Source organism: Ips typographus, linkage group LG7 (assembly GCF_016097725.1).
Source record: "Ips typographus isolate SLU linkage group LG7, UJ_Ityp_2.0, whole genome shotgun sequence".
In the NCBI taxonomy this organism is placed as follows: Eukaryota; Metazoa; Arthropoda; class Insecta; order Coleoptera; family Curculionidae; genus Ips; species Ips typographus.
In genome coordinates, this window is record NC_138428.1 from 4,846,304 (window position 1) to 4,859,955 (window position 13,652).

Genomic DNA, 13,652 nt, shown 5'->3' on the forward strand with positions numbered 1-13,652 from the left:
TAATTACAGTAACGGACAGAAGTAATTAATTAAAACATAAAATTTAAGTAACAAAATATTTATTATTAATTGGCAATAAGTAATTACATCACAAATAATGAGTACCTCAATTAGATAATTATTAATCCGTTCGATGGAAAAGTGTCCCAAGAGGCATTTTTTTTAAAAATAATCACTAGCAAAATTGGATATTAAAATGCCAGAACTCAAACTCGCTACACTCATAACTAAATTGAGGACAACCGCCCCATTTTAATAAAAATGTCAGGAAAATGTAAGGTAGATTTAATTATCTACTGAATCCGACGGCTCGGTTTGTGCTCTTTGCCTCAACGCGGCCAATCTGGCGCTCCTCCTCACCGGTTTTCTCTCCTCTTTTTTCACCTGTTTGTCCATTAACTCCCTGGTCTTGGAGTACTCCCATTTACCCACCAAACCATCCCACTAAAATGGTTGAATTAGCCAGGAACAAACGAACCCATACGACCTACCGAAGAAGTTAAAATTTCGTTTCTGGTAGGATGCCAGGATACGTCCCGGACGCAACCCATGTGACCTTTTTTCTGTTTTACAATTTTGCCGGTTAGAGAATCGTATACTAGAAAAAAGTTATTTAAATTCAAGATGCTAAACTTAAAAATTCCACTTTTGAAACTATGAAATATTGAAATTGACTCGTTTTAGTTAAAAATTATAAAATTTTTATTTTTGATACCTAAATTTGGCTGTTAAAGTAAAACCTACTAGTTTTCTTACTGAAATTGACAGAATTAGTATTATATTCACTTAATACTGAAAATAATAATTTCATACGGTATTGATGAAATGATGAGCCAAATTCAACTGTAATGCTACTTTTACATTTGAATGAAAAAATGTGTAAACATCAAAATGTTTTTTTTGGAGTATTTTTAGTAGTAATTGTTACTTAGTGTATTGCCGTACTGCTTCAGAACATAGACTAGTTCATTTGCAGTTAACTTACCAACAGAATACGCCAGAAATCTAGAAAGACTAAACAAAAGAATACTTACTGACAACTCGACCATAACCACATCCTGTATAAATAAATCTTTGTCCGGTGGTTTCTGCCGGTGAAAACCTGGCTCGTATAAGAGTTTTCGAAACCACGTGACCCCGATACGTCATGATAGAGGTGTCTCCTTCTAGTTTGTGGTCCTGATACACTAAAACAAGTGGTTCATTGTATGTGGATTATTTAGCTGTAATAATTCTATCAACTTACATTCTTTCGGTACGCCCTGCCAACGATAATCCCACGGCTGATTTCTGACCGCTTTTAGCGACTCATTGGCTGCAGCCTCATCAGAAAACACCCTCACGTCCCACAATTTGATTGACTGGTCTTTACTGTTACTTATCAGATACCGGCCGTCTCCCCTCGAATCGATGTACGTGATACCGTCCATGTGACCTGTCTCAGAATTCAGAATTACTGTGACAGGTTATTCAGATGGAATTATTAACTGACCCGCTAAAAGACCCACAGGTTTGGCATTTCGGTCGTCGAGAGTCCGGCGATCCCACACTTTAACCAGACCGTCATCGCCGCCACTGTAGATTATCTGTGACGTATTGTCGGCGAATAACACTCTATTCACGTCATATTCGTGCCCTACAATCTGAAGAACATGCAAGAAGTAATACTGATGCCAAATGTTACTTCTCAAACCAAAGTTTAACAAGGCAAAAGTAGTGGTTTCCTCTGCTTTAGTTTAGATTTTGTGGTTAAACAGTAATTTTGATGTATTCTTACAATGAATAGGCAACATTTCTACTTTTCTGTAGTTAAAAATGTCTCTTCAAGACTTCTAGTATTAATACAGGGTGGTCCAGTTTTTAATGTCAATAATTCACTATTCGATAGCCCATCAAAAAAATAAGTTGACATGTTTTTCTAAGGAAAATACAGTCCTTCATATTTCCATCCATTGAAATTTCCACCAACCCAACTCAACCGAAGCTTAAAAAATGTCTTTGTAGCCAGTTTTCATAGTTTCCGAACAAATTGAATACTTTAGTCTAGAAAATTGACTTGAGAGGCTTAAAAAGTGTCTTTGTAGTCAGTCGTCACAGTTTTCATATAAATTAAAAGACTTTAGTATTGAAAATTGACTTGTAGACATGAAAAACTATTCTGGACTAAAAACTTACACATTTAATCCTTGAAAATTGACTTGGACACCAAAAAAGTTACTCTGAACCAATGAAAAGTGACATCAGAAGCTTAAAATTTGCATTTGAAGTAAGTTTTCATAATATGAAACCAAATTTCAATATTTTAGTCTTGAAAATAAATTTGCTTTTCATTTTCTTAAAACTCTTGGCTATTTTTAGTGCTTTAAAACTGCTTAGTAGACATAGAAGACTTTAAAAAACGATTTTTAAATTTTCTATACGCTTTAAAATGTCATTTCAACCTTGGTCACTATTAAATTGACTTCTAGACACATCAGTGCTAAAAATTTGAGCATTTCCTAAAAATCTAGACTATTTTTAGTGCTTTAAGGCTGTTTTCAACCTGAAAAATTGATCTTCACACAGTTTTTGACTTATCAGGCCTGAAAGCCAGTTTGTATACTGTCCATAGTCTTGAAAATGTCACTTCAAGCTCCTTCGATTCAAAAAATTGGAGCATTTCTAAGAAATTCGAACTGTTTTTATTGCTTTAAGACTGAAAAATCGAGTTTAAGACTATTTATAATAGTAAACGTCAAGTTTCAGACTCTTCAGTAATAAATTACTGACGATTAATAACCATTCGACTTAAAAAGTAATTTTAAGAAATGAATTTGGACAGTTTCCAGGGTTTAATTGAATTCTAGACTTGTTTCAGTCTAGAAAATTGAGTTGTATATCAATTAAAGTGCGGAAAAAAAACTTTTGGACTATCTTTAGTCTTAGTAAAGTCATTTCTAGCATTAAAAGTCAACAGACTATTTTGAGTATTTAGTAAAAAATGAGTTATATACGCAAAAATCTTTGTCTTGATTTCCGAAACTTTTTATTGCTGAAACCCAATTTCAAACACTTGACAATGGATTGCAGTCTTAAAAAACGGATTATAAGATTATTTTTAGTGGTAAATAACAAGTTTTTAGACTAATCAGTACAAATTTCTTGAAACTACAACAAAAGTCTTGAATGATAACTTTGGCACTACTTATAGTCTAAAAAACTAAACAATAGTAAAAATTCATCCAAATATCCTGTTTTTTTTTACTATTTTTTTGTTGTATCTCATTTTTTTGAATTTTAAAACGTAATAACCTGATTATCCCGCAAACAGAATTTTAGAGATACTTCTTTCTCCAAATTGAACAAGGAAATTAAAAAAACTGTAATTTTTTAATAATATCCAGTGAGCCTAGAAAATAGAGTGGGTAAATGAAGACCATTGTCCTCCTGTATCAACACTAACCACTAAACAATTTGGACATACGTCATTCACATCACATAACGAGTATTCATTTCATAAGTACTTGTTCCAAATTTAAACAAAATTGCTCCAACGGTCTGTTAGCAAACAATCCATTTTGTTTGCTAACAAGACTGTATTTTCAGAAATGTCCACTTATTATTTGATGGCCCATTGAATGGTGAATTATTGACATTTAAAACTGGACCACTCTGTATTAACATAAAATATGTAGGTATAACAGCAGTGGCAACAATGTTAATACAATAACTGACTGACAAGTTATATTCATAAAAGGACAATCAATATATCTGAAATATCAAGAAATCTTCAGTTAACTAGAACTTTTTATATAAATGGGTAGTGGATCTAATGGGTAGATCTTGTTAATGAATATGAGTATGATGAATATGATGTATTTCTGTTGTAAAGGAGACATTTTGTGTTAAGGAAAAGCATTTTTCACAATTTTCATAAAATCAAGTTTAGTAGTTTCACTTTAGATTAATTTTATTCTAGACATAATTTTTATAGAAACCGTGAAATCAGGCGCTGCTATTGGTCACTTTTGTCATATCTATCTGTCCTTACAGTTTGAATAAATGTGCTAGTTAACGGATGTAAAAGTTACCATAAGTTAAAGTAGAAAACACTTTTTCTGTTATTGTTATTAACTATGACCCTTTGGCAAAAGAATCACTGAACTCACAGTCCAACTGAAGTTTTACAAATAATTTCGGTTAAATACAACAAAAACTCACTTTGAAAGTTCGTTTCTTCCTCTCAATATCATACACATATAGACACCCATCATTGGCACCACACACCAGCTCCCTACCATCTGAAGAAAACACAACAGAAAACACACAAAACCTTCTACCTGTATTAAGTAAACTTAAAGGTTCCTGGTGATCAGAACTGCCGTATACTGGACACATGTGCACTATATAAATTCAAAGTTAGACACACACACACAATAAAAATACCACACAATTTACTTACAACTAGAAGACCAAGTCGAATATACAAATTGATCACCATCCGGATTAAACGCCACATCGATTATACTCCAGCCCACGTCGCGGGCTTTGACATTTTTAACCATTTTATAGGAACAGTCTTTTGAGTTGTATAACTTAATGTGACGATCTGAAAGTTTGGTATTTTTTAACTGAAACCCTAGAAAAGTTGTGCGGTGGCTACCTTGTGATGCGGTTAGAAAAGTGTTGCCGTCAGGCGAAAAAATTCCACAGAAAACTTTACCACTCGTATCATCCAGAGTTTCTACCATTTCATTTGGTACATATTGATTGCTTAATTTACATCTAACACCGTGTAAAAAGTTACTGTGCTTAAATACCCCCCTCTGAAAAATTGTCTGTCTCAAAGTTTGTCAACTTAACCAAAAAACCTACACACCTCTCTGTTGCGTAACAAAGTCGCCACATTATTTGATGCCGCCAGGCCTGACTGATCCAACAGTCCACTCGCTTGTTTTGTTATAACTGAAAACTCACTTTTCTGTAAAACAAAAACAAAAATAAAAACTTAAATACACGAAAATCAATCAGAAACCCACATCTAAAATAGAAGTATTAGGTTTAACTTTAATTCTAGGCCGTCTCGTTGAAGGATAATCATCATCGTCTTCACCGTTTTGTAATAATAGTTGACCGCTGTAATCCCCAAAAGTTATTTCATGCTGCAAGCTACCAGGTAAATTGTACCTGGTTATTAAGTTACGTAGCATAGCAACAAAGTGTTCTCCCGCGTAATCCGAGTCTGAATCCATAGTGTCAGAGTCATCTGAAGTATCCTCAATTCTAGATGTGGAGTCTTCATCATCTCTTTGGTAGTCGTTCATGGTTACTAGCATTCTACGGGAGTTTATTGCACCCATAAAAGTTTAGGTTTTTTAGCAAACCTATGAAGCTATAATTGAAAAAGAGATATCCTAAGTTGTAATACAGTGTAGTTTAAGTATTAAGTTTTCTAGTAATAATACGGTTTTGAATATTGTACTGAAACTTGACTGAAGAGAGAAAGTCACATTGAAAATTACATATTTTAGCTCAAAGACCTTCTTTGATTGCAGCAAATTGACCATATATCACAATTGTATTTTCTCTATAATCAATTGATATAGTTTATTGTAAACAGAAACTATTTTCTTAGATTTTATAATAGTTTCTAGTTAAATATTTTATTTTCTTGTGATTAATCGTCATTAAGTGTGTGAAATTTCAATAAACATATCTGTAGCATAATGATCAAATGGTTTTACATGGTTATAGATGATTGAATAGTTTTACTATCTATCCTATTCCAAAAGTGGGCTTTGATTGTAATTGTATTTGGGAGATGGAAATTATTGGTGATATTAAAATAATACACTAAAAATGATCTTCTTTGGGTTCTCTTCAACATCATACTGCTCACTTGATTATTTCTAGTCCAATGTATACAGAAAATACCAAATTGAAGGATCATGTAGGTTTGTTTGTCCCTGATAACTCTTGAAGTCAGGAAACCAAATTCTACATTCAATTTTAAACAATTTTGCTTAACAAATTAATTAAGTTGCCAAATACATTGACCAGAATTTTATAAACTTTAGTTTTCATTTAGTAAACAGGATTTGCAGATTCAAACATATTTTCCTACACACTTAGCTAAAACTTTGAAAATCACAGAAAGTTCAGTTATTTACTTACTACCTGAAATCTGAAACCTAAACTATCTATATGAGAAGTATAATTTTAGATAATTTTACTCATGTTTCATGGTTAATGACAAATCGTTCCTTCTACATAAACAAAAAGAAAAACATTGATTTGCTTATATTTACTTGCATCAAGCTTTGTATTAACATGGTAATATTTACTTTGCCATCTCGGTGAAATTGAGCTGGATGGAATTACAACATATTGCAAATATACAATGTCACCACTAGTTTAGTAAAACCAATGTATTTATTCAGCCTCTAATTCCCTGATAAACTAGAATTTTACCTTAAATGGCCTAGTGAACTAGATAGTTAACACAAAGTGTCCAAGGTGTTAAAAGCTGGCACAAGATCAATATGGATAAATAGGATGATAAGAATTCACGTATGCTGCTCAGTATCAGCCAAATAATGATTGTTAACACTGTAAATATATAAATAAATAACATTGCAAGTTCCACCTTGTTCTACCTACCAAATATTTAGTGCACTTCTAATATATTCTCTTTTGCTTATTTCGTACGATGTAAACCTGGAAGAATCACTTTAAGCTTATGGTTACACGAATCATTCACAATTTCTGCTAATTATATCGACTTTAAACAAACAAAATTAATAGAAAAATACAATATAAAATCTCATTTTCTACAGCTGTTTTGCACACGGTGATGTTTTGACAACTGTCAGTGGGTCAGTGCCAAGGAACAGTCGACTGTCAGTTTTTCAGATTTGAACCATTAACGTATCAATGTAATGTTTAAAGTTCGAAGATCGAAATAAATAATATTTTCTATAAAAAGACTTTTGAAAGTGAAACTTTACTGTAGTTTGGATTCTTCTGTTAGTTGGGTTGACTGCGTACTATTTTTAACCGTCTTTTTCTTTTCCGTTTACTTCAAACTACTGTTGACTAACAACTTTATAGGTTAATAGCATTTTGTTTGTACTAAGTCTGTCAATTGTCATTCGGCTTGACAGTGACATCCAAATTCAAAACATGTCAAAGTCAAAGTGAACGTCATCTAAACCTATTTCTCTAGGTGTGGTATTGAGGCTTTAACAATCTTTAAAACCCAATTTTTACTTGGAAAATCGACTGGATGAATCATTTACGGTCGGAATTTAATGTAATTTTAGTATATCGTTGTTGAATGTATAGGGAAATTTAGTGCAAAATGGATAGTGAAGGTAGAAAAGTGATTGTTTGTGATAATGGTACCGGTGTAAGTAGATCATTTTTTTGTTAATTTCTTATCAAAAATGAGACATACAAAGGCAATCTTATTATTAGGGGCTTTAAATACGGACAAGCAGTCAATCTAGACATAGTTTATTTCAAGTGTTAATAAGTTTTTAAACTGCAAGCTTTTGTATTCCAGCCCTGTTTGTATCTGTTTACAAAGGGGACCAGATTCAGAAATTATTATTTATTCTGTGATACATTGACACAACCTTATTAGCCAAAACCCTGTCAAACCTAATTATTAATAAATTACTAATCTTTTTGGGTATTTTTTTCCAGTTTGTCAAGTGTGGCTATGCTGGCTCCAATTTCCCAGCTCATATTTTTCCATCAATGGTTGGCAGGCCAATTATTAGGGCAGTGAACAAAATAGGTGATATTGAAGTTAAGGTAAGTATCCATGAAAAAATCCTGGAAAAGTACACTTTGACATTATCATGGAGAAATTAAAAGAAGTAGCATTAATTTTGTTTATTGAATAATTTGAAATAGTTCTCCATGATACTTTTGGTGTGTTAATACATGGTGGAGGATTATTGTATCATATTTTGTTCATTTTAGGGATTACATGTGGAAGTAAGTTGGTTGTTGACTGTTCTGTTTTTAGTGTTTTTAATAGCATTTTTTTTAACCACAATAAGCTTTTGCAGCCTTGTTGTTATGTGCGAGTTTTCTATACTAAATGGTTTTATCTAACACACCAGTAGTGTTGAATTCACTTTATTAATAATGATTTGATTTACTTTATACAGCCAATCACAACATTAAAATTTTGTGATTGGTCAGCAAGCAGATCTTAGCTTGCTGCTTTTTCTTAGGACCAATTACAAACAGTGCTGTGATATTCAAATTTATTTTGCTCAGAAATTCTTAGTCATAGTTTTACTATAATTTTGTTTATAAGTTTACAACATTCACAAACCAACCATTGCAACTTTGCACATTTTAGCCTTTAATCTAATTGATGTCTTTGTAATTTTACATGCATGCAGGAAGTTCCTAGTACCCTTCCTGTAAGTAATCAGGTTACCACATGTTATCTTTTTCTAACACGCCTGTAATAATAATAATCCAGATGTCAACTAGTGCTTAGTTTTAGTTCTTTAGTTTTAAAGAGTGTTAAGATCTTTTCTTGATCATACTGTACAGGGTGCTGCATTTTCGATGGTTTTACGGGGTACAGAGAAAACGGTAATAGATAGAAAAAAAGTAGCATACGTGTTTCGATCTCATTTTCTGAGCTGAGATGACTGGCGAAGAGTGGGCTGCGCAAACTTCTTTTGTTTCAAAGATACGGGGGGTTTTTGAAAATTGGTCATTTTGGAACCTCCTCTGTATTTCATTTGCTATTAAAGTTATCAAAAAAGGAAAGACGGTTTCCGGTAGAAGTTTTGACGTAGAATCCAATGGCGTAGTCAGTTTTTTTCTATTACGTTTAGTTTCTGACATATGACACTAAGTTATATTTTTTTTAATGGAACACCCTATATATTTTTAGGTCATTTAATTCTGTTGATTTTTACTATTTCAACAGTGTATTAAAACATATAAGTTTGTAAACGTTAATCTTCGTAATTAGAAAAAAAGCGTTTTCTTAATAAAAAAGTGCTAAATAATATGTATAAAAATACCCACAGTCGAACCAAATTTGGCTATATTCATATTAACATGTTACATGTCGTTTATAAACAGTTTTTTTAACTTCTACCTTAAAAATAGAAGAAAATAGAAATGGCCACTTTTCTTATTAAAGTGACGATAGAACTGTTTGTAACTTAGATTTTTAATAAGATTTATTAAAAATATTTAATTTTCTGATGTGTTAGCTTATATGATTTCCGATTTTGTTTGGTATTTTAGATATTGGCCTTTTTTTAGCTTAGCAAAGGTCCTTTTTTTAAAATAACAAGATTAACCTCTACAAACTTATATGTTGTAATACACCGTTGAAAAGGTAAAAATAAACAGAATTAAATGAACTAAAAATATATAGGGTGTTCCATTTAAAAAAATATAACTTAGTGTCATATGTCAGAAACTAAACGTAATAGAAAAAAACTGACTACGCCATTGGATTCTACGTCAAAACTTCTACCGGAAACCGTTTTTCCTTTTTTGATAACTTTAATAGCAAATGAAATACAGAGGATGTTCCAAAATGACCAATTTTCAAAAACCCCCCGTATCTTTGAAACAAAAGAAGTTTGCGCAGCCCACTCTTCGCCAGTCATCTCAGCTCGGAAAAAGAGATCGGGACACGAATGCTACTTTTTTTCTATCTATTACCGTTTTCTCTGTACCCCGTAAAACCATCGAAAATGCAGCACCCTGTACAGTTATATAGTAAAACTGTCAAATAACTGAGTTAGATTGGACAGAAGTGGAATTCCACACATTCTGCTTTATATATTTTCTAAAGTATTACAAATTTTTGACCAGGTTCGTTTTAACACTCTTCCATTGAATTATGTAGTATCTTACTGAAACTGGTTAACAACTGATTGAATGTGCAAACTAAAACACGTTTTTGTGTATTTTTCCTTAAATTAACGTCACTACAAACAGATAGATACTGAGTGTTGTGTTTTCAATGTAATGTAACCTCTTTAGGACTTAATGGTGGGTGATGAAGCGTCAGCGTTGAGGTCGCTTTTGGAGGTGAACTACCCCATGGAGAACGGTATTGTGAGGAACTGGGAGGACATGTGCCACGTCTGGGACTACACTTTCGGTCCTCAAAAAATGAACTTGGATCCCAGAAACACAAAGGTGTTTGTCTCAATTTGTTTTTTATGTTACTAGTGAAGTTGTAGACTAATTTTTGACCGACCATTGGAAAGAGAACATTAATTTGCATATGTTTTAAAATAAGTAGCATGCTTTCTGCTTCCAGGCAGCATGTCGTACTTTGCTTGCTACTTTGGTGTAAAAGCCCACTTAGGTATAATACTTTCTGAATTACAGTTGCCTATCCGGATTTTCTCTTGGCATTTTCTGAATTACAATTAAATATTCTAAATTACCCTTGACTCTTTCTGAAATTCAAATGACTATTCTGAATTACAGTTAAAAATGGTGTAGTGTGGTATTTTAATAACTGCAAGTGTGAAATATTGTCACCACAAAGTTGTAGACTGAGTATAGAGGAATTTGAAATGTTGGAATTAAGATAAATCTGATTTTGCCTGCGATATTTTAAAAATATTTTTATCTTTCTGTCACTTCCAGTTTTAAGTAGATGTAAACTTACTTATTTTAAATGGTACAACCCTCATTAACTGGTCACCTTTGCTTAGATACTTTTGACTGAGCCCCCAATGAACCCCACTAAAAATCGAGAGAAAATGATCGAGGTCATGTTTGAAAAGTATGGTTTTGCTGGAGCGTACGTTGCAATCCAGGCTGTACTCACCCTGTATGCCCAAGTGAGTTTGTAATTGTGTCAAAAATGCGGAGGGTAATTAACGTGAGGTTTTAGGGGTTACTTTCAGGAGTTGTGGTGGACTCGGGGGATGGTGTCACTCACATTTGTCCAGTGTACGAAGAGTACGCCCTACCTCACCTAACCAGACGTTTGGATATTGCCGGACGTGACATCACCAGATATCTGATTAAGCTCCTCTTGTTGAGGGGTTACGCATTTAATCATTCTGCTGATTTTGAAACGGTACCTAGTACTTTACAGGGTGTTCTAATTTACTCTTATTAAGGGAAACATTTCTTAGTGACAGTAAAAACATCGTAAAGCTATGTATATTAGACACCCTGTACAGCTTAAAAGCTTGATAATACACTATCAAAGTTTTTTATAAACATCTCTAGGAAATACTAAGTGTCCAGAATTTACAGGTGCGAATGATGAAAGAAAAGCTGTGTTACATAGGTTACGACATTGAAACTGAACAAAGACTGGCTTTAGAAACCACCGTTTTGGTGGAACCGTACACGCTGCCCGATGGGCGGGTCATTAAAGTGGGCGGAGAGAGATTTGAAGCCCCTGAGGCTTTGTTTCAGCCCCATTTAATCAACGTTGAGGGACAGGGCATTGCTGAGCTCATCTTCAATACGATTCAGGTTAGTAACACATCAAATTTCAGATCCTTGTATAATTCTGTAATTTCTTGGTTGGTTCTTATTCGGTACTGTTAGGTTATTCCAAAATCTTGCGTAAAACTTCTAGCGGCTATAAAATCCGGTTTTTAAAATTGCTTTGTAGGGTTTTTCAAAGCTTCTCAACTTCTTACAATCAAAAATGCTACTTGGAATCGTTTTGCTTCATATAGGCTGCCGATATCGACATGAGGCCGGAACTCTACAAACACATCGTCCTATCTGGAGGTTCCACAATGTATCCAGGATTGCCGTCGCGGCTGGAACGCGAAATTAAGCAACTTTACTTGGAAAGGGTGCTGAAAAACGACACGGAAAAATTGACCAAATTCAAAATCCGCATCGAAGACCCGCCCAGAAGGAAAGACATGGTGTTTATAGGAGGGGCTGTCCTCGCTGAGGTGATGAAAGACCGAGACGAGTTTTGGTTGTCGCGGAAAGAGTACGAAGAGCAGGGCCTGAAGATATTGAAGAAACTAGGAAATAGAGCTGGGTAACTGTTTTATATTTGTATTTTTTTTTAAATTTACTGTATATTTATATATAATCTGTTAAGAAGAATTTTGTTGGTGACACCTCAAAACTTTACTTCAGTGACATTATTTTTAAATTTGATTTTGTCAATTGTACCTTAGGTTAATAAACAATCACCCGGGTACTAAAATCAACACAGTATTTGTTAAAATAGTTGGAATAAATGATAATAAAAACATTCCGCTTTTAAAGACTTTTTATTTCTACTTTCCTAATACAAGTCGCAGTTGTGGACTATCCTCTACCAAAACAGGAGGTAAGTATTGATTATCAGCAGCATAGAAACGACAGGAAGTTAAGACATTTTTTCCTGGCAAATGGTGAAAGCAGGAAGAAAAGTTTGAGTATCAGGAGTAGGAAAAGTTTACCTCTTTGAGGTTTCTGCTCTCCTAATACAAAGTTTAATTTTTCTGTAAAAGTTATCTTTTCCACTAAGAGCTTAAAAAATCAGGAAGTAAATATTGAGTATCAGGAATAGGAAAGTTTACCTCTTTAAGGTTTCTGCTCTCCTAATACAAAGTTTAATTTTTCTGTAAAAGTTATCTTTTCCACTAAGAGCTTAAAAATCAGGAAGTAAATATTGAGTATCAGGAGTAAGAAAAGTTTACCTCTTTGAGGTTTCTGCTCTCCTAATACAAAGTTTAATTTTTCTGTAAAAGCATCTTTTCCACTAAGAGCTTAAAAAATCAGGAAGTAAATATTGAGTATCAGGAATAGGAAAGTTTACCTCTTTAAGGTTTCTGCTCTCCTAATACAAAGTTTAATTTTTCTGTAAAAGTTATCTTTTCCACTAAGAGCTTAAAAAATCAGGAAGTAAATATTGAGTATCAGGAATAGGAAAGTTTACCTCTTTGAGGTTTCTGCTCTCCTAATACAAAGTTTAATTTTTCTGTAAAAGCATCTTTTCCACTAAGAGCTTAAAAAATCAGGAAGTAAATATTGAGTATCAGGAATAGGAAAGTTTACCTCTTTAAGGTTTCTGCTCTCCTAATACAAAGTTTAATTTTTCTGTAAAAGTTATCTTTTCCACTAAGAGCTTAAAAAATCAGGAAGTAAATATTGAGTATCAGGAATAGGAAAGTTTACCTCTTTGAGGTTTCTGCTCTCCTAATACAAAGTTTAATTTTTCTGTAAAAGCATCTTTTCCACTAAGAGCTTAAAAAATCGGGAAGTAAATATTGAGTATCAGGAGTAGGAAAAGTTTACCTCTTTGAGGTTTCTGCTCTCCTAATACAAAGTTTAATTTTTCTGTAAAAGTTATCTTTTCCACTAAGAGCTTAAAAAATCGGGAAGTAAATATTGAGTATCAGGAGTAGGAAAAGTTTACCTCTTTGAGGTTTCTGCTCTCCTAATACAAAGTTTAATTTTTCTGTAAAAGCATCTTTTCCACTAAGAGCTTAAAAAATCAGGAAGTAAATTGAGTATCAGGAGTAGGAAAAGTTTACTTACCTCTTTGAGCTTCTGCTCTCCTAATACAAAGTTTAATTTTTCTGTAAAAGTTATCTTTTCCAGTAAGAGCTTAAAAATCAGGAAGTAAATATTGAGTATCAGGAATAGGAAAAGTTTACCTCTTTGAGGTTCTGCTCTCCTAATACAAAGTT

General features: G+C 33.2%; 2 protein-coding genes across 6 annotated transcripts; one reads left to right on the forward strand and one right to left on the reverse strand.

Annotated features, from left to right (window-relative positions):
- Positions 1-42: 42 nt before the first annotated feature.
- On the reverse strand, positions 43-6,849 carry LOC145731366 (DDB1- and CUL4-associated factor 11). Of its 3 annotated transcripts, XM_081983108.1 has the most exons (13): positions 6,640-6,848; positions 6,451-6,588; positions 5,167-5,371; positions 5,019-5,115; positions 4,859-4,960; positions 4,643-4,805; positions 4,442-4,588; positions 4,201-4,382; positions 1,493-1,643; positions 1,247-1,435; positions 1,035-1,187; positions 492-598; positions 43-444 (listed from the first exon to the last, which is right to left on the reverse strand). In XM_081983108.1, exons 3-13 carry the CDS (start codon positions 5,337-5,339, stop codon positions 286-288), a joined length of 1,623 nt encoding a protein of 540 aa, XP_081839234.1. In that variant the 5' UTR covers positions 5,340-5,371; positions 6,451-6,588; positions 6,640-6,848; the 3' UTR covers positions 43-285. The 3 variants fall into 3 exon arrangements, with proteins under 3 accessions (XP_081839234.1, XP_081839232.1, XP_081839233.1); XM_081983106.1 differs by having other exon boundaries at positions 5,019-5,371; positions 6,640-6,849; XM_081983107.1 differs by lacking the exon at positions 6,451-6,588 and having other exon boundaries at positions 5,019-5,371; positions 6,640-6,849.
- Positions 6,850-7,167: 318 nt separating this feature from the next.
- Positions 7,168-12,242, forward strand: Arp2 (Actin-related protein 2). Of its 3 annotated transcripts, XM_081983109.1 has the most exons (9): positions 7,168-7,387; positions 7,687-7,797; positions 7,969-7,983; positions 8,400-8,420; positions 10,018-10,176; positions 10,704-10,832; positions 10,886-11,074; positions 11,257-11,481; positions 11,691-12,242. In XM_081983109.1, the coding sequence occupies exons 1-9, from the start codon at positions 7,340-7,342 to the stop codon at positions 12,012-12,014; spliced, it is 1,221 nt and encodes a 406-aa protein (XP_081839235.1). In that variant the 5' UTR covers positions 7,168-7,339; the 3' UTR covers positions 12,015-12,242. The 3 variants fall into 3 exon arrangements, with proteins under 3 accessions (XP_081839235.1, XP_081839236.1, XP_081839237.1); XM_081983110.1 differs by lacking the exon at positions 8,400-8,420; XM_081983111.1 differs by lacking the exons at positions 7,969-7,983; positions 8,400-8,420 and having other exon boundaries at positions 7,169-7,387.
- Positions 12,243-13,652: the final 1,410 nt, after the last annotated feature.